At 41.4% G+C, this 27,745-nt stretch overlaps 1 protein-coding gene across 6 annotated transcripts in view; it reads right to left on the reverse strand.

Annotated features, from left to right (window-relative positions):
* APP (amyloid beta precursor protein) overlaps positions 1–27,745 on the reverse strand; it is a 285,965-nt gene that overhangs the window by 82,831 nt on the left and 175,389 nt on the right. For 2 of the 6 annotated variants that reach the window (XM_065913682.1, XM_065913681.1), the window contains exons 7-11: positions 26,989–27,156; positions 24,356–24,412; positions 11,053–11,186; positions 3,533–3,607; positions 1,969–2,127 (exon numbers count right to left, since the gene is read on the reverse strand). In XM_065913682.1, the coding sequence (XP_065769754.1) occupies positions 1,969–2,127; positions 3,533–3,607; positions 11,053–11,186; positions 24,356–24,412; positions 26,989–27,156 (593 nt within the window). The remainder of the gene's footprint in view (positions 1–1,968; positions 2,128–3,532; positions 3,608–11,052; positions 11,187–24,355; positions 24,413–26,988; positions 27,157–27,745) is intronic. The other 4 variants (XM_065913685.1, XM_065913683.1, XM_065913687.1 and 1 more) reach the window with 2 other exon arrangements.

The following is a 27,745-nucleotide window of genomic DNA, read 5'->3' on the forward strand; positions in this document are numbered from 1 at the left end:
GACATGAAACAAACAAACAAAAATCCAGATTCACATTCTACATGTGAAAACTATAATGTATGATATGAAAAACAGCCAAATGGGATTAAGGGCAAATTGAAATATATCAGGTTATATCATAATCAAATTGCTCTAAGTGTGTGATAAAGGAAAATATGCTAAAAGCAGCCAGATTAAAAAAAAGATGCATTATTTAAAGAGAGGTAAAGAAAAGGATGACATTAGCATTTTTGTTTCAAAGAATGCAACTAAGATGAAGGAGCATCATTATTAAGGCAGCTGAAGAAAAACTTAAACCCAGAATTCTGTTCTAGTAAAAATATCTTTTAAGAGAAAGGTAAACTAAATATATTTTTATATGTGCCTGAGCAAAGATTAAAATCATAAAGAGTTAAAATAAAAGCCACGAAAGGATACAAAACAGAATCATTAAATATATCAAATTAATCCAAAAGTAGCCAAAAAAGAAAAAGGAATAAGAAAGAAGATGGGACTAAAAACAAACAGCATGATGATAGATGTAGGCATAGTCATAATAGTAACTTCATTTAAATGATCTTCTTAGTTAAAGGGGAAGTCCCAAGTACGTGCTACCCACAAGAAATGCCCTTTAAATATAAACAAATAGGATAAACCAAAGCACAAGGATGGAAGAATGATACACTATGCTACATTAATCAAAAGAAAGCTAGAGTAGCTTAATATCAGACAGTAATTTCAGAGCAAAACAGGTGACTATGGATAAAGGAGGTCATTTCACAATGATTGTGGTAGAGGGTGGTAGACAGAACATAACAACACTGAATATTTATGCACCTAAAAGCAGAGTCTCTGGGGACTTCCACGGTGGTGCAGGGGCTAAGACTCCACACTCCCAATGTAGGGGGCCCGGGTTTGATCCCTGGTTAGGGAGGTAGATCTCACATGCTGCCACTAAGAGTTTGTATGCTGTGACTAACGATCTTATAAGCCTCAATGAAGATCCAAGATGCCTCGTGCCACAACTAAGACCTGGTGCAGCCAAATAAACAAACAAATAAAAAGCCCAGAGCCTCAAAATACATAAAGCAAAACCTGAGGGCATCACATGACAAAGAGATCAGCCCACAAGTACAGCTGGAAATTTCAAAATCCCTCACTCGGTAATGGACAGAACAAACAGACATAATGTACACAGACTCGAGCTCAGAATGTTCCTTACATTCAATGTAGGCTCTCCTTGGAGCCTCCTTCAGGAGATCTAGGCATGCACAGCTTGGTAAGCCTGTCTGGGCATTTATTCCTGAACACAAATTAGTTCCTTTGCTGTGGACATCACTACCAAATAAGGCTCTTACCCCTAGAGAATGTGGCTGCTACCAGCAGGAAAAATGAGTTCCTCGTATTCCATGAAAACTCCTTATGACCCAGCCAAATCTCGGATTTTGTTGATCTTAGTTATATCACGTGTACAGGTTACATCTAAATTCCTTCACCACAGCTACTGTGGTTCCCTGATTTCAGCGGTTCCACGACTGATCATCATCCAAGGCTTCCCAGGTGGTGAAGGACCCTCCTGTAAATGCAGGAGATGTAAGAGATGCAGGTTTGATCCTTGGGTTGGGAAGATCTCTTGGAGGAGAACATGGCCACCCACTCTAGTATTCTTGCCTGAAGAATTCCGATGGCCAGAGGGGCCTGGCGAATTACAGTCCACGGGGTTGAGGAGGATCGGACACAACTCAACGACTCACATCAGGTTTTGCACTGTGACTCCCTGGGAGGTCTGTGTGACTCCTCCGTGGAAAGGTGTGTCTATTGTGTAGAGATGGCCCTGGGACCCTTTAACCTTCAAGATAAAACGGGCTGAGGCTGAACCTGTGAATAAGGGTGCTTCTGGCATTTCTCCTGATGCCTTTCTAACGGCTTGCTGTCCCCATGTCCCCACGCCTACGTCTGGTGTCCCGGGAGAGGTGAAGGGATGCCTACCCGCGGGGGCACAGCCTGCAGGGCGGTGATGTAATTCTCCAGGGCCAGGCGGCGGCGGTCGTTGAGCATGGCCTCCACCCGGGCCATGTGCGTCTCCACCAGCTGCTGCCTCTCGTTGGCCGCTTCCTGCTCCAGGGACTCCACCTTCTCCTGGAAATGCTGCCGTCACAAACACAGGCGTGTGAGCATCGGGGACCGGACAAACGCGACGGAGCAGCAGGTTCAAGTCTTTCTTTTTCTATCCTTGAATTACACGCAGCTTTTTATTCGCGTTATGCTAAATTATTTTAAATTTAAATTATTTATTTAAATTATTTAATTAATATCAGCAAGTTAATTAGCACTGTGAATGTTACATCTAATTATAGCTAAGGAGTAGGCTCAGCAGTGAGCTTCCCTCATGGTTCCTGGTAAAGGAACCATCCTTCCTGGTAAACCAACCTTCCCTGATGGTTCAGGTGGTAAAGAATCTGCCTGCAAAGCAGGAGACCTGGGTTCGATCCCTGGATTGGGAAGAAGCCCTGTAGAAAGGAGTGGCTACCCACTCCATTATCCTCGCCTGGGAGAACTCCATGGACAGAAGAGCCTGGCAGGCTACAGTCCTTGGCAGCTCAAAGAGTTGGACATGACTGAGTGACTAATGCACTCAACAGGCTCAGCGGTAAAAGAATCTGCCTGCCAATGCAGGAGATGTGGGTTCAGACGCTGAGTTGGGCAGATCCTCTGGAGAAGGAAATGGTAACCCACTCCAGGATTCTTGTCTGGGAAACCTCATGGACAGAAGAGCCTGGCGGGCTACAGTCCATGGGGTCCCAGAAGAGACAGACACAACTCAGGGGCTAAATGGCGGCAACATCAATAAAACACTGAGTTTTAACAAGCCCTTCCGATGACTCTGCTACTACACCAAGTTCAAATCTTTTCAAAGCGATATCACACTTCATTCTCTTCAAAGAGTTCCGTCATTTCAACATTTTGACTCATTCAGCAAGTTTTATGGGTTCTCCTCACTTCCCTGCTTTCCATTCCCAGATCTAATTTCTCAATGTGAATGATTATTTTATACAGTCCCTGAAAATCGATTTGACTAACCATAATGCAGGATAAATATATGTATTCTTGAAACTGTAAATTACGTGCCTATTTAGAAAACTCCTCTCTTACTCAAAACTTTAAGAAAATGACCATGATAATCTCATGGTTTACTGAAGGTAATTCTAAGAGGGGTTCCTGTCAGAAATTCAATTTATCATGTAAATTGGCCATGGGGAAGAAGTAGCAGAAGACTATGGCAACCTAAAAGCTATATTATTAATAAAAATTAGGCTTTAGGTAACAATATGACTTGTACAGAAATGAATTATAACAAGCTGTTTGGGAGCAAATATTAGGCAGGGTTTAAGCAACTGAATTACTAGATATTGATTAGCAACAGCTGAATTTGAGGGAAATAATGAGGAATCATGCACATGAGGTTCCAGCAGATGCTGGAAAAGGTGCAGGCACTCCATCAACAAAGGTTGTGGGCACATGCTGCTCCATGCTGGATATAAGATGGGTTTACCTGGATCACTGCTTTCTTATCAGCTTTAGGCAAGTTCTTTGCTTGACGTTCTGCCTCTTCCCACTCTCTCATAACCTATAGAAGGAATAAATCATTGAAAACCATCAATTTTTCTTTCAAATACAGATTTCATGAGCTACATCACTGTTTTTTCTACATTTGACATTTTATTAAAAATTTTTCTTTACAGATTTTCTTTTTTTTTTTTGATGTGAAACATTTTTAAAGTCTTTATTGAATTTGCTATAATATTGCCTCTATTTTATGTTTTGGCCAGGATGCACGCAGGATCTTAGCTCGCTCACCAGGGATCAAACCTGTATCTTCTGCATCAGAAGGCAAAGTCTTAACCACTGGACTTCCAGGAAAGTTCCATACACTTGACATTTTAAATAGGCAAAAAATGATCACATTTGATTCCCAGCTCAATAATATCTAGCCTCCCACTAAGATGTAAATAATCTGTCACAGCAGTATAGTAAACATAAATGTTCACATTTATTGCAAGGATATGGCCCTTTGAAGGCTTTCCTGGTGGCTCAAACGGTAAAGAATCGGCCTGCAATGCGGGAGACATGGGTTTGATCCCTGCGTTGGGAAGATCCTCTGGAGGAGGGCATGGTTACCCACTCCAGTGTTCTTGCCCAGAGAATCCCCATGGACAGAGGTCACTGGCGTGAGAGTCCATGGGGTTGCAAAGAGTTGGACATGACTAAGCAACTAAGCACATGGCTCTTTGAAACAAAGTTGGTTTTTTTCTTTTCCTGAGAAATAGACGGAAGTCATTTTATTTGATGTGCCCAAATGCCAATGATTCATAAAATGCATAGATTTTCTGAACAAGGTTTTCCAACACTATATTCAGCACACTGGTTTTAGTCTTTTGTGAAGCTAAGTTATAAAATCTAAACTCTATATTTTTCAAACAGTACAAAGGGGAACAAAATCATAAGTAACACTTTATGGATGTGTACACAAGCAGTGAACACAGAGCCAAAAAGAAGTCCATGATGGAGGCAGGAAAAGAAGACCTCAGTTGTCAGAAATCCTAAGATCCCTCCCACCGAAGAACTGAGGGATGATTAGAACCTTCTGCTTGCCAAGTCATCTCATAAGCAGCAGAGGATGCTCTAGATTCCTCCACAACTTCCAGGACAGCACACATTATAATGTTCGGAATGTAGCAGAAAGCATCCTTGGTAAGTAACACTAATTTAGTAACCAGGCTAATCTGTTTTGTAGGAAAATAAGACTTCCTCCTCTCATCCATAATGTTCACTTGGGATTTCTCCAAGAGAAGTTCGCCCACTGATGTGAATGCAGAGGAAAAGTCTGCAGCTGTGGACGCTGCTGAAAGAAAATGATACTTGATTCTTACCACCTACAGTTTCTTTTTCCTTTTCAATAGGACCACTCACCTATCAAGTAGAGTTTTTAAAGTGTAGCTCATACCTGAGCAAGGTAAGGTAAAGAAAAGAAAGATCCAATAAGCAAAATAATGGTCTGCTGACAGCCGTGTACTCGCCTACTTTGTGGATCCACACAGCAGGAACAGTGATTTCTATAAGAGCCTGTTTTTTACAGGTATTTATTCCGAAGGTATTGACTTTTTTCTGACATCCTTCAAGATAACAACAACAACATAAAAAGCTTGGCATAAATAACTATGGATAGAGAAGTTCTATGAGAATATTACATCATCATGTCAGTTTTAAATTAGACAGTTTATTGTTTATTAGCTTTGATTCATTGTGGAAAATATAGGACAGGCTTCATGTTGCTTTCACGAAATTATGAGGAAAAAAGGATGGAATGAATTTTCTATTACAAGTGCAAGTGAAAGTCATTCAGTTGTGTCAGACTCTTGGCAATGCCATGGACTATACAATCCATGGAATTCTCCAGGCCAGAATACTGGAGTGAGTAGCCTTTCCCTTCTCCAGGGGATCTTCCTAACACAGGGACAGAACCCAGGTCTCCTGCATTGCAGGCAGATTCTTTACCATCTGAGCCACCAGGAATGCCTTTATTACAAGTGAAGAGCATATAAAAAATAATCTAGCACGTTCAGACAAAAATTGAGAAACGCCAGGCTGCTATGAACAAGAACAGAATACAGAAGGGATGAAACACACTCCCCCAGATACTTTGGTGGCTCCAAGAAGTTAATGAAGGGCACTTGTGCAACGGGGCGACTGAAGGCTACTTCTGCTTTACAGATGAGATAAGCCTTGCAATAAAAATACTTCAATTTCCTGCCTCGAGAATGTTCATAGTAGCCATATTCTACCATGAATTCCTCAGGTAAGGAATCTCAAAATTAGTTTGAGAGAGAAGTCAAATGTTTTACTGGAATGTGAAGAACTGATTTCCTGTATTACATCTGAATTTTTACCATCTCCCTTTCAATATTCAGAACTTTCAGCTTTGAGCAGGGGAACCCATGGAATAATTGAGGAGACTTCTTTAGCTAATAAATTGAAAATAAGCATTCCTATAGAAATGAAATAGATTTTTGATTCTCAGAGCAACTGAATACCTACACCTTTGTATTGTTTCATTGAAATACCCAAACCCCTTAAATTCTTTGTATTTGTAAGAAAATAAATAACAAAAACTACAATAAAAATCATTTTTGTGCCATCACACTAGGCTTACTTACTGAAAGATAAACACACAGTGGGCGCAATATTTCCTTTTGAACAAATGGTTTCCACTGAGGTACCCTGATAATGGATCAGATCACTCTTGACCTGCGAAATACCAGCTCCAGGATTAACAGCTTTACAAAATCTCTTTTGTTTAATTGATTCCTCACATCAGCCCATGAGATTAGGCATGGACATCCCGATTTTTACGAGCCAGGTTAAATTACCTGCTCAAAGTCAGGCAGGAAAAAAATGGAGAAGGACAGATGTAAACTGAGATCTCTGTGGCTCTAAAGCCCGTGCTATATTTTCCCTTGTAGCCCAATCAGCCGTGATATAATGGCAAATCCAACAAGGGAGCTAAGTTTATTTATATTTGGTGACAGGAGAAAAGGCTGTTCCTAAGATACTGATGCTTATCTTAAAAATAATAAATGTCGAGAAAGGTCAGCTTCCATTTTGAAGAACTTTATTTGAAGGATATATTAAAACCATTAAATAATATATAATAAATGATTGTTTGGATTCTTGTATTTGCTAGATACTATTCATAACAGGTGTGTATGTTGGTAACTCAGTCATTTCCGACTCTTTGTGACCCTGCGGTCTGCAGCCCACGAGGCTCCTCTGTCATGGGATTCTCCAGGCAAAAATACTGGAGTGGGTTGCCATTCCCTTCTCTGTTCACGACAGAGAACAACAAAAGTCTGTAAACTCAGAGTTATCATGTGCCCCAACAACGAAAACACTTCAAATACCTAAACTCCTCAAATTCTCTGTATTTGTAAGAAAACAAATAACAAGGACTATAATAAAAATCATTTTAAAACATATTTTTAAATTAAAAATTCTCAGGATCTATACTTTACAGTGGCCCCCTGTAGTCTTATAAAGCAATTTTCTACTGCATGCACAAAAGTATCAGTATCACTTGGATTTATGGATCTTCAAAGACTTGGCTGCTTCATGCAGAGAAAATGAAACTAATACAGAGAGATTTAGGAGGCAGGCAAGTGCAAAGTCAAAAGCACCCAGAATTCAGTACCATAAATTATGATGATAAATGTTGATCTCAAGCATCTCATACTCCTATGCTCACTGGAATGTAACAGACAATATTCTCTGCTCCAAGATAACATTCTTTAAATTATCTCAGATATGGGCAATAACTAGAAGACAACGAAAGTCCATCAAAACATATATGAACTAAGTCATGGCTTAAACAGGTGTGCGAAACTAAAATGAAGTCACTCTTCTGGAGAGAGCTATAGTATCTTAAAAAGAGTATTTGATGTCAGTTTAATTCATAGAATCAAAGTGACCAATAAACACTGGAAAAAATTCAGAATCTGTCTTTTCTTTAAAAAAGTAATGACTAGGTGGGTTCAAGACAGAAGTGTAAGGTTAGGAAGGCACGTTATACACATGTATAGGGACTGAACAATTATAATCCAGCTGGAGGAATAAAACTGGCGAGCAAAAGTATTTAGTTAAATGTAAAAGAGAAATGACTCTGTCCCACTCTGAGGACCACGTGAGTGTGAGGAGTGGCTGAGAAGCGTCCACGTGAAGAGGTGGCTCCTTTCCAGAGCTCAAAGCGAGACCAAAGAGAAGTCCACGATGAGCTGAACATGTGTTGAGCAGAGTGGTTTAAGGCTGCCTGTACGAGGATGTTGGCAGTTGAGTTAGGAGAGGAAGCAAGCAAGGCTGGAGCTGGGGTGAGGGGGTTGGGGTCCCTGGGCAGGCACTGGAAATGCCAAGCTGAGCACTCAGTGTTCATTTTGCTATCATTCTTTTGGGGTGCCCACGGTCCCATAAGTGGATTCTGAGGGCAATAAGAAGGTTCTGAAAGCTCCACAAACAAGCAATGAGGCCGAAACTGAAGTTTCAAAGATGTCTTTTCTGTGGCAACAAGTGTGGCGGTGATAGTCATCCTTCTTAATTGTGATTCTATATCATTTCTGTCTTTCCTAAAGAAAAATCCTATTTTTCAGAAAAACTGGCTTCAGCTGAAACCTCACTATTCTGCTCTAGCTAGCTTTCTACTTTTTTTTTTTTTTTCTTTTATTTATTTATTTTTTGGCTGAGCTGCACGGCATGTAGGATCTTAGTTCCTTGACTGGGGATCAAACTTGCGCCCTCTGCAGTGGAACCTCAGAGTCTTAACCATTAAACCACCAGGGAAATCCCTAGCTACCTTTCTAGTTCAATTTGCTTTTAAGTTTTCATCACAGCCAGCAACTAGATCTGCACATTATACTCTAGAGCCCAAGTATTGTAATTATGGGGTTTTTCCTTTAATGTTACTATTCCTCAGTAGTTCCAAATACTGGTGACTCATAAAGGAAAAAAAAGACGTGTGTCTTTCCAGATACATTAGAAATTCTATGGTTAAATACAGGTTTATTTTTATTTAGGTAGGTGAAGCCAACAGATCAGACCACTGCCATTGAGAAAAACTTCAAGTCACAGTTCCCAGGAGGAGGTGACTGTTCATGCCATGCGGCGGCGGGGCAGGGGGCTTGAGGGTAACACAGAAAAGCACCAGGGTGGTCGGGAGACAAAGGGAGTAAAGGAAAACTGTGGTAGGAACTTTTACTACGGCTTTTGTGGGAAGAAATGTGCAAGGCAGGGTAAGCAGGCTTAACGGGTATAAAACTGGCTAGTGTGAATGCTTTGAATGGGCACTGGGGTATAGAGGCCGTCCCGAGTCGTCTGACACTTAGCCTTGGGGTGAGAAGGCAGTGATAGTGGGTTGAAGTGTAAGAGAGTATAAAGAGGTATGAGCTTTGGATTGGTGGGTGTGTTTATGAAAGGAGCCCTTGCAGGCCAGTCATCTGGTAACCCTAGGAATTGGCCAGCCCTGGGAAGGACAATCTCCCTGGGATTAGGAAGGCCTCAGATGTCAAATCATCAGAAAATTAAAAAGCTATGATTAATGTCCTCTACTAAAGATAGATTATGATCTCACAAAATTTATGCCAGGTTCATGAATTTGTTCAGTGTTTATCAAGAGAACTTTGAAGTATATGTGCTAAACATGACAAAAATCAGTTACATCTTCTGATAGTTACCCAGAATATTAACACCAAAAAAGTGTGGTTGACTTTAACCTGAGATCTTTCTTCATTCACTCATGTATGTTTCTTAAATATAACTTTTCCTATTATTTCTTCATATAGACTACAAGTTGGAAAGGTGATTGGATGGATACATATTTGTTTAACGACTGAAGAATCTGGAAAGGGCTAAAATCTTCAGTATTATCTATCTCTAATTGCTCAGACAGTAAAGAATCTGCCTGCAATGCAGAAGACCTGGTGGGTTCGATCCCTGGGTCGGGAAGATCTCCTGGAGAATCCCAAGGACAGAGGAGCCTGGCAGGTTACATTCCATGGGGTTGCAAGAGTCAGACACGACTTAGCGACTAAACCACCACCAAAATCACTGCAGATGGTGACTGCAACCATGAAATTAAAAGACGCTTGCTCCTTGGAAGAAATCTATGACCAACCTAGACAGCATATTAAAAAGCAAAGACATTAGTTTGCCGACAAAGTCAAACCTATGGTTTTTCCACTAGTCATGTATGGATGTGAGAGTTGTACTACAAAGAAAGATGAGCACCGAAGAATTCATGCTTTTGAACAGTGGTGTTGGAGAAGACTCTTGAGAGTCCCTTGGACAGCAAGGAGATCCAACCAGTCTATCCTAAAGGAAATCAGTCCTGAATACTCATTGGAAGGACTGATACCAAAGCTGAAGCTCCAATACTTCAGCCACCTGATGTGAAGTACTGACTCATCAGAAAAGACTCTGATGCTGGGAAAGACTGAAGGCAGGAGGAGAAGGGGACGACTGAGGATGAGATGGTTGGATGGCATCACTGACTCAATGGACATGAGTTTGAGCAAGCTCTGGGAATTGGGATGGACAGGGAAGCCTGGCATGTTGTAGTCCATGGGGTTGCAAAGAGTTGGACATGACTGAACAACTGAACTGAACTGAGCACACATGCACAATTTAAAAAAAAACTGGGTCTGCAGCCCAGTGTAGTGAAGAAAGCATTGTACTGGGAGCAAGAAAGGCTTGGATTCCAAATGCCTCTCTGAGAAGCCAAACTCTTGTATCTTTATTGCATTATCTTTCATTTATAGGATTAGATGACTAATGGGACGAGATCATTATGATTTACTTTGGTTTTAAGCTCTTATAGTCTTATGAATTAACTCTGTAAGAAATGTTAGACTCAAAGTTTATTTCATACAAAAATATTCAACTTTGCTAAAGTACATTTTAAGGGATTTAAACTTACGACATCATGGTTACAGGACCACCCTAAACACAGAATGACAAAACCATCAAGAAAGGTGTACACACAACTTAATTTGTGCCAACAAAATTTTACTATAGTGCTATACCAGGATCTTTCCTAGGTGGCAAGTTCAAGGAGAATGCAAAAAACCCCAAATCGGGGTGCCATTATGGCAAACACTTAAAATGAAAATATTACGTCTTTAAGATCTGGATAAAATTAGAGGCCCTTACCCCAGGGGGCTTCCCTGGTGGCTCAGTGGTAAAGAATCTACCTGTCAATGCATGAGACAAGGGTTCGATCCCTGGCTTAGGAAGTTCACTTGGAGAAGGAAATGGCAACCCCGTATTCTTGCCTGGGAAATCCCATGGACAGAAGGAGGCTGGTGGGTTACAATCCTTGGGGTCGCAAAGAGGTGGACACGATTCAGCGACTGAACAACAACCACCACTGACCCCTGGGCATTTATTAGTCACAGGGCCCCTGGGGAGACAGAGGCAGAGGCAAATCCAGATTTCCCAGCGTGGCAGGGCTAAAGGATGGAGAACCACATGTACCTGGGACATCCTCTCGCGGTGCTTGGCCTCCAGCCTCTCCTTGGCTTTCTGGAAATGGGCGTGTTCATTCTCATCTCCAGGCGTCTCGAGATACTTGTCAACGGCATCAGGGGTGCTCGCTGCTGTTGTAGGAACTATAACACAGAAGGAAAGAAGGTTTAAGGAGAGTGATTGAACATCCAGTCATTTCAAAAGAAAGCCTTATTTTTGGATTATTCCAGAACAGAGAATTTAGTAAAGAAGCACAAACAAGATGTTAATGCTGTCTAAGAGACCATGAGACATTTTGCAGCACAGTACAGGTGTCTTTCACCCCTTTTAAGGAAAATCTTCAAAATGGTCCTTTTTTGTCATTATAATATCTTTAAAATTCCCTGCAAAACAACCATGCATAGAGCAAAAACAGTTGGTATGTAACACAGATATGCTGCAGCAGATCCCTATGTCTTAGGACAGCAATGTTTGTAATCCTGAAAGTAAACGGTGGTATCAATATCACACCTTAAGATTCCTGAAAAAAGGCAACGAAATCTCAAAATCAGTGTATTGCAGAATAACTGCACCTCAGAATGAAGAAAATCCTACACTAGATTTTAGATATCTAGTGAGGAAGTATCTGAAACATTACTGAAAAATTCATAAATGTCAATACATTCATTTTTGAAATCACAAAAGGAGCTTTCTGTCTTGACAATTTGGCAACAGTCAACCAATTCATTACGCCAGTTGTCAAAAGGAAACTGATTTCTATTTTGAATTCCACTAACACTGCTGAGGGATATTCCTGAATTGCAACACATACTGCTATATTATGTGGAAAAATAAATACCCATAAAATTGAAGAGTGTATGTACTATAAAGCAAAAATGTCTGAAACTCATGAGCCGAGTAAATTATAATGCCTATACCAGCAGTTTTACAAAAAATCGGTAATGACTAGTGAGAATTCAGAGCATTTATGAGCTTATTGAAAAAAAAAACCCAACACGAAAAGAAAACAAGATTTTGATTTAAAGAAGAAAGCATGCTCAACCCGAAAAATGAAATTAGGTGTTTTCACTATATTCTCAAGCCAAATCAAGTGTTTTATTCAAAAGATTAGTCAACCATCACCAATCTAAGTATTCTTCTTCCCTAATCTTACCTGATTACTTGACTATTATACTTGAGATCTAATATTCCAAAAAGAACTTAAATAAGAAGAATTAACTGCTAGCTCATTTTGAATCTAAACAGTAAGATAAGTGTCTTTTACACATGTTTGGAAGATTGAAGGCAAAAGGAGAAGTGTGGGCAGAAGATGAGATGGTTGGTTGGCATCACCAACTCAATGGACATGAGTCTGAGCAAACTCGGGGAGATAGTGGAGGACAGGGAAGCCTGGCGTGCTGCAGTCCATGGGGTTTCAGAGTCAGACAGAACCCCATGATTGAACAACAAAGGGGAAAAAACATCTGGAATGTTCCCATCTAAAGGCTCTAAAACAAGAAAGCCTTCTTGTTATGTAATTAAATAATGAATCTAATCTTAAAGAGAGAACTATTCATTCTTATTTCTTCCCTTCTACTTCAAAAACTGTGTATAATTCTTTAAAAAAAAATAAAAGCAGTTTAGTTGTCAATCCAGATGTTTTTCTGAAGAGGAAGGAAGGAGACAGGGCATATTACTGGAATTTTTTTTTTCCCCAAAATACCAGGGGATTTTTGAGTCGACTGATCTGAAATTGGCAGAGGGTATATGTATTGAAAGACATCGGCCCCCATCTTCTGTGCAACAGACAAGGGAATATGTATTCAGCCACAAAGAGAAAGGAGGAAAGAACACCAACTGTGTAATCGGGCACACCATGATTTCAATCGCAGCTTGACTCAGTCTTTCTTAGATGAGCTGTGACCCAGGGCAAGTAACTTCAGCACTCTGTGTTCCAGTTTATTCATCTATCAAGCAGAGACAACATGCCGTCGCATCAGGAGTGCTGGGAAAATGAGATACTGCACCACGTGTCTGTCACCCCACAGAAAGCGTGGTACGCAGGGCGGTCTGTTCACGTTAGCACCCTGCCCTTCTCCTTTGCTCACTGCTCCACCCTAATTCAATTCTTAGCACTTATCCTAACCACAGGAAAAACCAGCTACTTTTATTTCACATCTACTGAAAATGAACTACACATAGGACTGTGAAGTATCACGGAGAGGAAAAAAAAATGTACTTTTCTAAATAATCTTCAGTGTGACCTGTGTAAAAGGCTGAAATTACTAAAAATGTATCCTAATTTTTAAGACGGAGAAATAATTTTCAATTAAATTTTTTTTGGTTAAAAAACAAAGGTACATGTTTTTCAGCATCAACTTAAGCAAATCGATATGCATGTCATGTTCCCACTTGACATGGAAGTGGTATTTACCATTTTTCCCAAGGTTTTAATCATTTTCTCATTTTTGCTGATAGCAAATGAGAACAAGTTAAAAGTTCTTTTGGCATAGTATAATCTGGCAGAATGATATGATTAGGCTAACTGTATTTCACATTTTGGATAAATGAAAATGTATAATGGTTTAGGGTCATATTCACAGATCAAGATAGCCAACGGTTGTAAGGTGCTGTACCCACAGCAAGGCAGCCTGTTTGGAAAACTGAAATTGTAAAAGTTACAAGTAGGAAGTAACTTACAATTTTCTCCAACTCTTATAATTTCCATATCTACTGCTTTATGGAAAGAGAGAAACACTAAAATCTGAGTCCACTGTAATCTTATTAGCCTAAGTTGAAATGTAGCTTTGCAATATTAAGAATTAAAGAATAATAAAGAAATCAGAAAGCAAGTTATATTAACAGGATGAAAAATATTTTAAGTATTAAAACGAATTTTGGGAACAATGAAATAAATACAAATCTTTTATTACAAATGTATTTCATTTAATTGAGGAATAATTCTCAGTAAATCCTTGTTGCTGGCCCCTGATACTTCCTTTAGTTGAGGATTTTAAGAGAAGCTGTCTTTCTTTCCATTTCTTTTTTATTTTTTGGCCATGTTGTGGCATGTGGGATCTTAGTTCCCCAATCAGGAACTGAACCTGTGACCTCTGAAGTGAAAGCTCGGAGTCCTAACCAGAGGACCACCAGAGAATTCCTTCTTTTAATTTTTAATTCAAACTTCTTAGTCATTCACACTTGCCCTCCATCTCAGTTGTTGTAAGTCATTGAAAATTTCCTGTACTCACACCAATCAGAAATCAGATCACTGTCTAGTCAAGGAGAGAAGGATGATGTTACATCTTCATATTTTAAAATGAATGTAGTATACTGTTATCACTGCCTTGCAGCTGGTGAGGAGAAAGGGGAAAATGTTTTAAGCTTGTTCAGAGAGCTCAGCATCTATGGCCTTAATCTTCCTACATCCTGCAGACGTGGTCACACCAGGATTGGCCGTTATTTTGTGATCAAGTCCACAGTAGGCCAGAGACATGATAACAGGCATGGCGGGCAGGGGCAGGAAAGCCTGTGCCCTAATGCCCCTGCTTTTTCAAGGTGCTTCCTTTGGGGGAAGGAACATCAAGGAATGCCAGGAATGTTCCAGGCCACAGGGGAACAGGAAGCTGTATGTCACTGGTCACTTAAACCACTTTGGAAAATAGAAACTGGAGAGTTTATTTTTGCTGCATTTTTAAAAAAAAAAAAAAAAACAGAAAGCAGTTATCCTGTTCAGAGACCTCTGAGATTCCTTAAAAACTGTGATACAGGCTCAGATTTCCACACTGGCCAAATAACAATACCCTCCGTTCATTAGTGTCTGCTGCACTAGGGACTGTACATGGGTTGTCATTTAATGGGTGGGGAAGAAAAAAAGTTAGCCTGTTATACATTTATTGTGTAGAAAGGAAAGACAATCAACAACATACTCACTCACATCCCCAGACACACACACAAGCAAGTCTGAATTCAGGATTGGGTAAACCATGAAGAGGCTATTAAGTTAATGTTTAAGCAGTAAGGGGCTAATCCAATCGACATGTCTAGGGTACTGGAAAGGGTTTGGTTTGTTAATGAACAACCTGCACTGGCAAAAGACATGCTTTGTTATGATAACTGCTAGCCTATTTCCTAACAAATAGTTTCCTGCTCTGAACACTATCAGGTGGATGACCTCCAACCAGCGTTCAGCAGCAGAAGCAGGGCTATGAGACAGAGGTCAGGAGAGAGCTCCTTGAGCTTGAATCTGAATGATCTTTCAGCCTGCGGTCTCTTGGTCTATTCTCCCTTCTGCAGAAAATCAGACTTAACCATCTTCAGCTCTAACTTTTGACCTCCAGCTGCCAAACCATTAGCAGCCCACTCAATCATGTGCATTAGGCATTTAACTTTTAAGGGACCTTGATATTGCTTTTTCTTAGTGTAGTCTCATCACAACTTCATAAAATATAGTTATATTCCTTTTAATGCTAAGAATGGGTGTCTAAAGTAATACCAAATAAAAACACGCAACAGAAACGCAGTTTCGATTCATAGCATGTTAAACTGCCGCAATCTGAAACATCCTGCTTCCAAAAATTCCGTGGCATTCTGGGTGAGTAATGCTTTCAATATAGGGTTCATGTTGTTTTTCTTTTTTGCAACCCTGGGAGGTTAGAGGTATCCGAGATTTCTCGGATGCATAGCGGCTGGGATGTAGACTCAGCTGTCTCGAGTGTGTGCCTGTTCATTTTTTATTCCTCCATTCAACAAATCAACATATATTACAGCCCCTAAAACTCTTGGCAGAAACCAATGAGTGAAACAAGACCCTCTTCCTGGTGGAGTTGTATTCTAGTGAGAGAACAAACACCACACACACACACACACACACACAGAGACAGTATTAATCACACTGCTACAATGTGATCTGTGTTGTGAAGAAAAAGAAACAAGAGCAGGGTTGAGGAAAAACAGGACAGCCAGGAAGATGGCCTGGGGGAGACTGGCTCGGTCTAACTGACAAGATGAGGTTAACAGGAAGAGCTGAACTGAAGTCTCATTTCCGAGTTACCCGCTGGAAGAACAGGCAGATGAAGACACTAGCGCAAAGGACTTTGGAGGTGAGTGTGCCTGGCAAATCCCAAGAGGAGCAAGGTCTATGTGGCCAGAGGCGAGGAAGCAAGTGAGAGAGGGGGAAGGGGAAAAGGGACAGACTATGAAAGTCCTTGAAGCCACGGTGAGGACTGTGAGGCGCCCCCGTGGGCTGGGTGGAGGAGAGAGGACTGCGAGGAGGTGTTTCAGAGGATTGTTTCAGGGACTTTGCTGGTGGTTCGGTGGTTAAGATGTCACCTTGCAATGCTGTGGGTGTGGGTTCCATCCCCAGTTGGGGAGGTAAGATCCCACATGCCTTGGGGCCAAAAAAACCAAAACATAAAACAGAAGCAATATTGTAAAAAATCAATAAAGATCTTAAGACACGGTCCACATCAAAAATAAATAAATAATAAAAGGGCTGTTTGGTCTGCTAAGGGGACAAAAGCAGAAGATGACCTTTCAAGAGAAGTAATAAAAGATGAAGATGAGGATGGCTTGGAAAGTTAGCAGGGAGGTGGTGAGGGGTTCTCATTGAAGGTACCCCCAATGCCCACACACAGAGCCATGAGAAAGGGCAGAGGGTTGCTTCCTTTTCTCACCCCCGAATGCCGTTTCCTAAACCTCAGGGAACCTAATACTAAAGGTTAGTATTGTTTTCACATGTGGGTGAAGGTTCATTTCAAGGTTGATAACGATGCATCCATGCGTGTCACATTTCCAATTCACGCTGTAATCTCCTCTGGTAGTATCAGCCACAGCTCTATTTTTTGAGGGGGTGAGGATGGTGGGGGAGGAAAGCGGATTTGCTTTCAGTTTATTACAAACTCTGGTGCTGCACTCGATGTTCCTGCCACAAAAATCCACTGCCATCATTGGTGACATGGTGCCAATGAAAGATTTTCATCCCTGTGTTTCCTCTTAGAAAATTTAATAATTTAAACAGAAGCTACTTCAAATAAAGATGCCTATTGTCTCTGGATGTGGTGGGTGTTGTTCAGTTGCTAAGTCCAGTCCGACTCTGCGGCCCCATGGATTGCAGCATGCCAGGCTTCCCTGTCCTTGACCACCTCTGGGAGTTTGCTCAAACTCATGTCCATTGAGTCAGCGACGCCATCCAACGATCACATCCTCAGTCGTCCCCTTCTCCTCTCGCCCTCAGTCCTTCCCTGCATCAGGGTCTTTTGTGATCAGTCGGCTCTTCCCATCAGGTAGCCAAAATGGGATGTGGAGGAGATCCCTTTCTTAGCACAGATGGAGAATCCCTGCGTCAGGGACACAATCAAATTTAACTGCAAATGCACCAAATGCTCATTTTAGTTCTGAATTTGTAATCACTGCGTAATACTCCCTTTCATATTCATAGGAAAGACAGCAAGAACTGGGTATCAGAGACATCGCCCTGATCGTGAAAAACTGCCCTGATCATTTTGATAATCATTCATTTCCTCAATCTCTAGGGGTGACACGTGATTTTAAGGCTCAGGATACAAAAGAAGAAACCATCTTCAAACACTAACAACTATGACTACCTCTCTAAACAGACACCCATGAATGGCATTTAGTCAATATATAAATGTTAGATTCTAGCAATAAAGTCTGGTGGGTCTCCTTTCATCAGCAAAAAGGCAATTTATCTCTGTAGCATTGACAACCCAAGATAAAAGTAAATTAAGACCTACACAGTCACTGCCCTATCACTGAAAATCCTATTTTATATGGAGCTAGCAACGCAGTCATATGAACTGGCTGTGATTTATATGATGGGTGGCAATAAGGGTAATTGATATATAGGGAATAAAAACCTAGAAAGGAAGATTTGATGCAAAAATTTCATCTCGCAACATGGCATAGTGTATAGACTGCCACCCCAACTTTAAAAAAAAGAAAAAAAGTCCATTTCTCCAACTGCAAAATAACGAAAATCCCTAATGCCTTCTAAGCTCAAATATTTATCAACTCCTAGTTAGATGAGACATTTATAATGTGCAAATAAAGTCTGTGATCCTTACATGTGATACTGGACTGTCTACAAGAGAAAAAAAAGAACAAAGGCACTTGCATGGATATGCCCTGGTATCACGTTTATTTTATAGTCAGTGCAGTCATAGTTGGCAGGTTATCGATGCATTGTGTGGAGAGAAGGTAATAAAAATGTTATCTATGCTGTGTTTACTCTAGTCAAGCTTCATTTCTTTTTTATGTCTTATGGACATGTACTGATGGGGGAATTTTGTCAAATATGTGAACTGAGATGAATGCTGGTGTGATTTTTATTAATATCTACATCCTATTTTGCGCAATGCACCAAAACGTAAGAGCAAGTTCAAGTCTGAATCTGAAAACCATGTGTGAAGTCACAGCAACATTCACTGGCATTCAGTTACTGTATTTTTGTCAGCTTGTCAGAGCTAGGCTCTGTTTTATTCACGGTGGACCATAAAGGGATGACCTGCCACAGTCACATGACGCTCGGTAGATGAGTTCAAAAAGTCAAGATCTTCAGTATTGTCCACTTTCATAGAGACTGTCAATCCCTGGGTCAGGAAGATCCTGGAGGAGGAAATGGCAACCCGATCCAGCATTCCTGCCTGGAAAATCCCATGGACAGAGGAGCCTGGCGGGCTATAGTCCATGGGGTCACCAAGAGTCTGACACGGCTGAGTTTGACGCACAGAGCCGTGACAGCCGATAGAATTCTCAACCTCTATGGAGGTCTTCAGGATAAAACTAGTTTCAGTTTACATCAGCCTCTCACAGCAATCTTTCCCTTCATTTGTGCATTTTATTTTATTTAATTCTGGCACATACTTAAGTCTCATCATATTGACAAACTGTCAACTTATTGAAGGCAAAGTATTGGGTTAACTTTGCTGGTGTCCCTCAAAATTAGAGTTAACAGCAACATGTCCCAGGCTTAACAGGCTTATTAAACCAGGGGTTGGCCTGCTGGTCTCTTTTGCTAAATAAAGTTTTATTGGAACACAGCTGTATCTATTCATTTACCCATTGTCTGAGAATGCTCTCATGCTATTACTGGCCTTTTACAGAAAATATTTGCTGGCTTTTTTATTTTCTGAATTTCATACAGCTTTTATTATGGTAAAAAATAACATACTATATACTATTTTCACGTCACTTAGAGGTTCATTTGTATGATGTTTGTGATGGAACATAATGTACATAATTTTTATTTTATTTATTTATTAAACTTTTCATTTTATATTGCAGTATAGCCAGTGAACAATGTTATGATAGTTCAGGTGGATGGCAAAGGGACTCAGTCAAATACATCCATGTATCCATTCTCCCCCAAACTCCCCTCCCATCCGGGCTGTCACATAACATTGAGCAGAGTTCCTCGGGCAGGTCCTTGTTGATTACTCATTTTAAATATAGCAATCCCTTTTCCCCATTGCTGACTCTTACTAAGCTATCCACTTCTTCTTTGGAAAGAGTTAAGGAAGAGAGCATACATATAATGCTTCCCTGATAGTTCAGTTGGTAAAGAATCCGCCTGCAATGCAGGAGACCCTGGTTTGATTCCTGGGTCAGGAAGATCTGCTGGAGAAGGGATAGGCTACCCACTCCAGTATTCTTTGGCTTCCCTTGTGGCTCAGCTGGTAAAGAATCTGCCTGCAATGCAGGAGACCTGGGTTCAATCCCTGGGTTGGGAAGATCCCCTGGAGCAAGGGAAAGGCTACCCACTCCAGTATTCTGGCCTGGAGAATTCCATGGACTGTATAGTTCATGGGGTCCCAAAGAGTTGGACACAACTGAGAGACTTGCACTTTGCACTTTACTATTCTTAGTAAATGAGATTTTTTAAAAAATGCTGGTTTGCTGAGCAAATCAATTGTTTTCAATCTTAGGGTTTTTCACTGTGATAGTTTGATGGAAAAAAAGCATTGCTTTTATCCTAACAATTTCTGGATACCAAAGATGTGGCTTCTCATACTTGTCAATGGAACAGAATTTATTGGCACTGATGTGACACATAATTTAATGCACCATTGTGTCTTTTAATGCTTTTAGTTGTTTTTAATAATGCTTGGCAGTTTCATAAAAAACATCAGAGTTCCATTAGAGAATGTGCTAACAGGAACTAATATTTGCTCTTTCACAATCAGAAGAACAAGAATGGTTACGAACAATGTTTCAAGTCTGGCCAAAGATGAGATGGTCTTGGCATTATGACAGGGCACTGCAAAGCTGGGGCTAAGATAGCACCTTCTATTCAAAGGCCACACAGTAAGTGCCTAAGGCAATAACCTCAGAGTTTGGGGACAGTGGTTTGGCCTTATCTGATATGTTCCAATTCCTTTTATATTCTCTGGAAGTGTACTAGTCTATTCTGTGCTCTCTGGATCATTCTGATGTGCCTAGAAATCAATCTTTTCCTCTCCTCCAATCCTGCATGAGGTCTGACCTAAACCTTTGCACAGACTCTATGTCCATGAACACGATCCCAAAATGCAGCTTAGATGTCAAGTAATCTGTGTAGCAAGGCCACATGGCCTCTCTACAGATGGCCCTTCTCTACTATAAGTTGGGATTCTATGAAACCAAGATGAAACAGAAGAGGTAAATCATGCACACCTCCAACCCAGGGGTTTGCTGGTTTATTCTCTGCTTCTCCAGTAGCGCTTACACTGAGGTAGAAAACTCAGAAGAGCAACTGTGATCTTTCCCTTGCACACATGTGTGGTCAGTCACTTAAGTTGTGTCTGACTCTTTGTGACCCTACAGCCCACCAGGCTCGTCTGCCCAAGGGATTCGTCAGGCAAGAATACTGGAGTGGGTTGCCATGCCCTCCTCCAGGGGATCTTCCCGACCCCCAGGGATCGAACCCGCATCTCCTGTGTCTCCTGCATTGCAGGCAGATACTTTAACACTGAGCCACCTGGGAAGCCCAACTTCTCCCTTAACCTGCAAATACGGAGAGCTAGGATAGTGGGCTAACAAACTGATTTCATAAACACCATTGAGAACTGCAGGCTTCTGACATTCTGACACTTCAGCAACGCCCTCAAGTCTATGGAAGGTTTACCTGTTTCCACCAGCCTGGATTATGTCTGAAATCAGATGTGGGCAAAGTACTAGTCTAAGATCAGGGGTTCTCAATGGGGTGGCATTTTGTCCTCCCCAGGGCACATGTGGTGAGATCTAGAGACATTATTAGTTATCACAGTGGGGCTGGTGTCACTGCCATCTCACAGGTAGAGGCCAGGGATGCTGCTAAACATCCTCTAACCACAGGACAGCACCCACGATGAATTAAATGACCCCAAATATCAACCGTGTTGAGGTTGAAAGACCTTGAGTTAGATGCCATTTGTGCCTCAACCCCACTATGGGGAAGGGGCCAAAGATGAGTCATTGGTCATTCCCTTTGGCCAGACCCTTTGGTGCAGCTGGCTGACCAGAAATTGGCATGATACTCTTTGAGATTAAAAGCATCTGTTTGCCTTTTGAGATGCAGTCTGATGAGAAGAACACTAGGGGGAAAAAAGATCATACTCTCATGTTTGAAACATAAACTTATCAATAAATATTTAGGCAGAAATTTTATTGTTCATAAACACTGCACTGGGTCAAGTGAATGTGAAACTTTGGCATCATCCTTAACCCATAAAACCCAGGTTTCATAAGATTTTTAATCCCAAATGGGAAAGGGATTTTTTAAAGGATTCAAATCCATAGATTTATGAGTCAAATGAAAGTTCTTAGCCTCAGATCTCTACCCTACTTGTAGTTTATTATTTTTAAAAACATATTGCATTTTTTTCTTTATTTTCTGCCTGCATTGGGTCTTCACTATGGTGTGCAGGCTCTTTCTAGTTTTGGCATACAGGATTAATTGCCCACTGCATGTGGCATCTTAGTTCCCAGACCAGGCATCAAATCCACACCCCCTGCATTGCAAGATGCCTGTTTAACCACTGGACCAGCAGGGAAGTACCTCTAGCTAGGGTTTAGATGCTCATCTATGATAACAAAACCAAAAAAATAATCAAGTGTCTCTTAAAATTGCAGTGTTCAAAAATGGTTTTTATGACAAAGATTTCAAATCTAGGAATGCCTAATTATAATAATAGGAAGTCTTGATAAGAAAATGACTGTATTCATAATGAAGACCATCACACATTTTCTCCACACAAGCAATCGTCTTATCAGTTTAACTGAAGAGCTTTTTCTAGCTCATTTCACACTTATTATTTGACTAGCAGCAACTCGGACTGGGAAACCTAGAAGACCACCCATCTTTGTGAACCGAGATGTCCTCCGATTTGCCCAAGGTTGGCGAAGCGGCCAAGAGCAGACCTCAGCTGTCGAATCAAAGGGGCCTGTCCACCTTTCTCAGTTTGGTGCATTTTCTCTAACTCCAGCCTGCTAACTGCATTTGACCTCCAGATGACCATGAGTTTTTCAATTCAAATGTACGGCTTTGCTATAAATAAGAGCGCGGAGCTGTGCAGGCTATAAATAACTAGAAATTATATGCTTTCTCCCGGCTCTTTGCACGAGCACTGCAAAACCCTTCACTTTCAGTGACTGAACAGCCTCTGGAGGTAGACAAGAAAATACAGCTGCCCAAATCACCTCACCCTCCTAGAAAGGAAAGGTGTTAGGATCCCAAACACAGTACAAGTAGATGGAAAAAATGACTGGGAAAGAGAAAATGACAACAGATTGCCAATGTCTGCTGCGAAGAGTTGAGAAAACAAGTACTCCATGAAAAGAAATTTATTGAACGATGATGCTCATTCCCAGTAATGAATAAAAATAGAAAAAGATAATTTTTTATATGCTTAAAGTGATAAAAAGTGAAACTTAAAGTAAAAATAATGACTGTTTTTGTAAAAGGGTGGGAAAGATTAAAATTTATTGATGCAGGCTGTATTCATGGCATTAAGGAAAAAACGATTTTAATATTTGTCAGCCATTTCCCACAATTTTCTGTACTCTTAAAATATGGTTCTGAACTTCAAATGTAATTTGCTAACCTAGCAAACTATCAGAAACTGCTGGCCATTTGGAGCACAGGTCACAGCCACAGTACCATTTAGTTTTAAACCTGGGCCTGCCACCTGTGATGCTATGATGGTTGGGGACAAGTCACTAAGTTCCTAAAGCTTCATATTTTTTCTTGTATGCACAAAGGAAATGACGAAAATGGACACAAAATTCCCAAGAAAAGAGATGATCTAAGAAAAATGTCTTATAAACTGCAACACTCCTTGCAGCTCAACGTACTCTCAATCTCACAATATAAAATCTATAGTAAAAAAAAAAAATCTATAGTTTTTCCTCGTCCTTCTATGTCTAGCCACTTGCCATACTTTCAACTAAAATTCATCTTTTTAAAGACAAGATCATTAGCTTCATCAATTGTGAGACTAGGTTTTTTTCAGGATGATAAAGACAAATGCTAATTTTCACTGTATCCAAGCTACAACCTCAACTGTGTCCTTCCCTCCACCAACCACAAGCATCAGTGGTTTCTATCATCCCTAACCTAATGCTGGATGAATCTGTTTTGGGATATAATCCAAATTTTAAATGAGTGATTATGTATTTGACACCACATGTTTTAAACAAAGCTAAACAGATAGGCCAATTGAAATCATCACAATGCACTGATATTATAAGGCAGGTTGGCACAGCATTTCTTTATAAAGTGCTTTCTCTGCATCTTAATGATGAAATCAGAAGTTGGGCACGTCTTTCCCACTAGTGGTGTATTCAGGGAGGGGAAGGAGAAGTCTTGAATTCTAGAAGTGACCGTTCACTTCCTAAAGCCTAACAGCTGTCTGTAAACACACATACTTGAACCCTCTGCATACGTGTTAGTCCACATAGTTAGTACAACGCATGCACATTAAATGCTTAAATGAGTCACTTATACACACGGGCTCTTGCTAAATCATAGCATCTTGTGAGCTTTAGGAAGTAAAATAGTGATGCCAAATAAAACACAAAACAAGGCTGTATAAACAGTATTTTATAAAACCATATGAAATGAAGAGGAAACTGATTAGAAATATCAAAAGCCAGGTCAAAGCTCTTAGCCTGACACTGCAAGTTACCTGGCAAAATCAGATGGAATTACAAGCAAGGCAATGGAAATAAACATTTTTGTTAAAAGACAGGTGTTCAAGAAACACAAAACCATGCAAAGGTGAGGATGCTGGAGCTACAATCCAGCCATGCAATATACTTCTCCCTCCTCCCTTCCGTCGAGTGAATGACAACATACGTTTAACAGGATCTTGGGGAAGAGGTTCCTGGGTGGTCTTGAGTAAACTGTGGGACACTATGGAGAAAATAAGAGAATATAACTAAAAACAAAAATAGAAACATGGGAATGATGGATGAAACTCAATGACATGATTCTACTGACCAAAGGAAAAAGCAGAAACAAAAACATTGACTTAAAAACAAAAATGAAACAAGTATCCTGAGTTTGGGCCGTAGCACTAAACAACATGGAACCAAAGTAAATATACAAACATAAGATATATGTCCACAAGAACATCATGGGCTGTGGATATTCTGTCTCTGATAGAACATCCCAGTACCCTGTAGAAGCATTTCTTGCTCCCATCTACCTGCTTAGTGTCAGCATCAGCAGCTCCCACCCACCCTTTCTTCAGTATCTCCATTCATTTCACCATTCTAACGGCAGCCCTGGCCCTCAGCTCTGGCTATTTGTTGAGGCCTTTACTGTCAAGTCACAGTCTTTTTGTCCACTCTTCTGACTGAGTTTCAGCCACTCTTGTTTGCTTTCTTGACATTATTACTCTATAACCCGTCTCCTTTGAAACTAAGTACTGACCGCTTGTCCATTACACCTTCGTTGGGAGCATCTATCTTTTGCAAATTTCTTGGCAAAGGACGTGTCATCCAGAGATTCCATCTGATCTGTGATGCCCATGGCTCTGGCTCCCAGTCTGAGTTAACTCAAAATAATCAAATGGAGATGGTGTGCTTTGAAGGTAATAGTAGGGTTTTTTTTTTGGGGTGGGGGGAGCACATAATTTCTAATTTTTTTGGAGACACCTGCAGTATGTGGGATCTTAGTTCCCTAAGCAGGGATCAAACACGTGCCCCCTTCAATGGAAGCTCAGAGTCTTAACAACTGGACTGCCAGGGAATCCCTGATACCTTTTAATTCTTGAAGCAAATTCTTAACTATTAATAATTTTTAAAACCCTCTGTCTTATTATATGTATATGTATATATTTATATTCCAAAACGTAAATACACCCCAGGGAAAGGGGGGAAAAAGTTGGACATCTGCCAGAAGTCTCCCCCCAGCAGGGAAACTAGTTAGAATCACTGTAACAAAAGTCCTCTGTTCATGAGGCTCCAGGCAACAGAATCCATCCACCACCTTCCTCCAGGTTACCTGACCTAATTAACGTTTTTGTTTGAAGAAAGGAGTCTTCTGAGCTGGAAGCCACAGTCTTCCCTTCAGAGCCAGAAAAGAAGCCCCCAGAGCTACCAGGTCCTACAGCTGTTCTCACAGCGAGTAGAAGGGGCGGCATCTCTCACACAAGAGACCAACAGGAACTTTTCCAGTAGATTCCACTTATACTGGACTTCGCAAGAGAAGGTCTTGATGGCGCAGGCCCTTTGTTGTTTAGCGTAATTCTATGATCACACTGGGAAACAATTTATATCATCCCTGGGAATCGTATGCAGGAAATGGTGGCTGTCGCCCTCTCCAGAACCATGCAGGAGTCTCTCAAAAGAGAAATGCACACTTACTGAATTTCACTTTTACTTTATCAAGTTGAGTAATATTCCTCGAATAGATCACACTCTCTCCTCATGGAATAGAAAGATAGATACATACATAGGTAGCTACATAGCTGGATAGAGAGATAAGATACACAGGTAGACAGATAAGATAGATATGTACAGATAGATACATAGGTAGATAGATAAACAGACAGATAAGATAGGTAAATAGACACATAAGTAGTCAGATAGATGGATAGATAGGTAGGTAGGTAGATAGGGAATTTAATGTGGAAGGCTGTTAAGAAGAACAGAGGTCCCACATGTTTGGTCTGTTACCTCCAGAAAACTACCTCTGTGGAAATAGTATCAACTTGCATATAAGTCATCATGACTTCATTTATTTAGTCCCCTGAGTTATGACAATCTTAAAGTGGAAGAGAAAAAGACTTGGCAAATTGTATTTCCCGAGTCTTATGTCATAGAACATTTCTAATGCTAAGTCAGGAGTTTTCTTCCTTCTATTTCCAAGAGAAGACATGAAAACTCCACGTTGCAAATATCCCTGTGTGAGCTAGGGACCATGGGTCATCCCTACCCTCTGGCATCCGGTGTGCATGCCCTCTACTCAATCCAGTTCCCTCCATAAACATCACGTGTTATGAGATGAAGCTCAGCCCAGGCAACACAGCTTACCAATGCAAGGGGGGTGGGGGGCGGGCCGCGCCATCGGCCGGGCTGCGGGTGGAAGCCCTCATGTGCACGTGGAGCGCACATGCAGAGAGCCAAACACAGAGGTACACGGACAAACGCAGAAACAGCGGAGGATACACAAGGGCAACTCCAGCTTGGCTCAGAAGAGAAGCCCTCCAGAGACCCTCGAGATCGCAAGGCGGGAGGCGCCACAGCTAGTGCGAGATACACATCCACGGCCATGCTTTTGATTCGAGAAAGCCGGAGATGTGTGCTCAGGATGGAACGTGCCCGGCGATTAGAGAACTCGACAGAAACGTGGTTAGTGGGAGCAACACACCCCGCCCCCAGGCCCCCTTCGCGAGAACCAGGAAAACCAGTCGGTTACAGAGAGCAGAGTCAGTGGCGAGAAAAGACGAAAAAGGCGGCCAGGCTGGAGGGAGGTCCACTTACTGACGCTGCCACACACGGCCATGCAGTACTCCTCCGTGTCAAAGTTGTTTCGGTTGCCGCCACATCCGCCGTAAAAGAAGGGGGTGCACTTCCCTTCAGTCACATCAAAGTACCAGCGGGAGATCACTGCTCGGCATGGCCCCGTCTCGGCTTGTTCAGAGCACACCTCTAATCAGAGGAGACGTGGGGAACCACATTTAGCAAGAAAAGGTATGGCTCGCCGTTCGCGCGCACGCGTTTACTCTGCTTACGCGTTAGTCCTCCCGGGGTTCCCAGATGCAACCCGGGGCATCTGCCTAACATTTCCCGAGGAATTGAGTACCGACCTACCAAGACTTTCAGTTCAGTTCAGTTCAGTTGCTCAGTAGGGTCTGACTCTTTGCAACCCCATGAATCGCAGCACGCCAGGCCTCCCTGTCCATCACCAACTCCGGAGTTTACTCAGACTCATGTCCATGGAGCCGGTGATGCCATCCAGCCATCTCATCCTCTGTCGTCCCCTTCTCCTCCTGCCCCCAATCCCTCCCAGCATCAGGGTCTTTTCCAATGAGTCAACTCTTCGCATGAGGTGGCCAAAGTATTGGAGTTTCAGCTTCAGCATCAGTCCTTCCAATGAACACCCAGGACTGATCTCCTTCAGGATGGACTGGTTGGCTCTCCTTGCAGTCCAAGGGACTCTCAAGAGTCTTCTCCAACATCAGGACTTTGGGGAATGGCAAACCCACTCTAGTATTCTTGCCTGGAAAATCCCATGGAC

Source organism: Muntiacus reevesi, chromosome 21, assembly GCF_963930625.1.
Source record: "Muntiacus reevesi chromosome 21, mMunRee1.1, whole genome shotgun sequence".
Classification (NCBI taxonomy): Eukaryota; Metazoa; Chordata; class Mammalia; order Artiodactyla; family Cervidae; genus Muntiacus; species Muntiacus reevesi.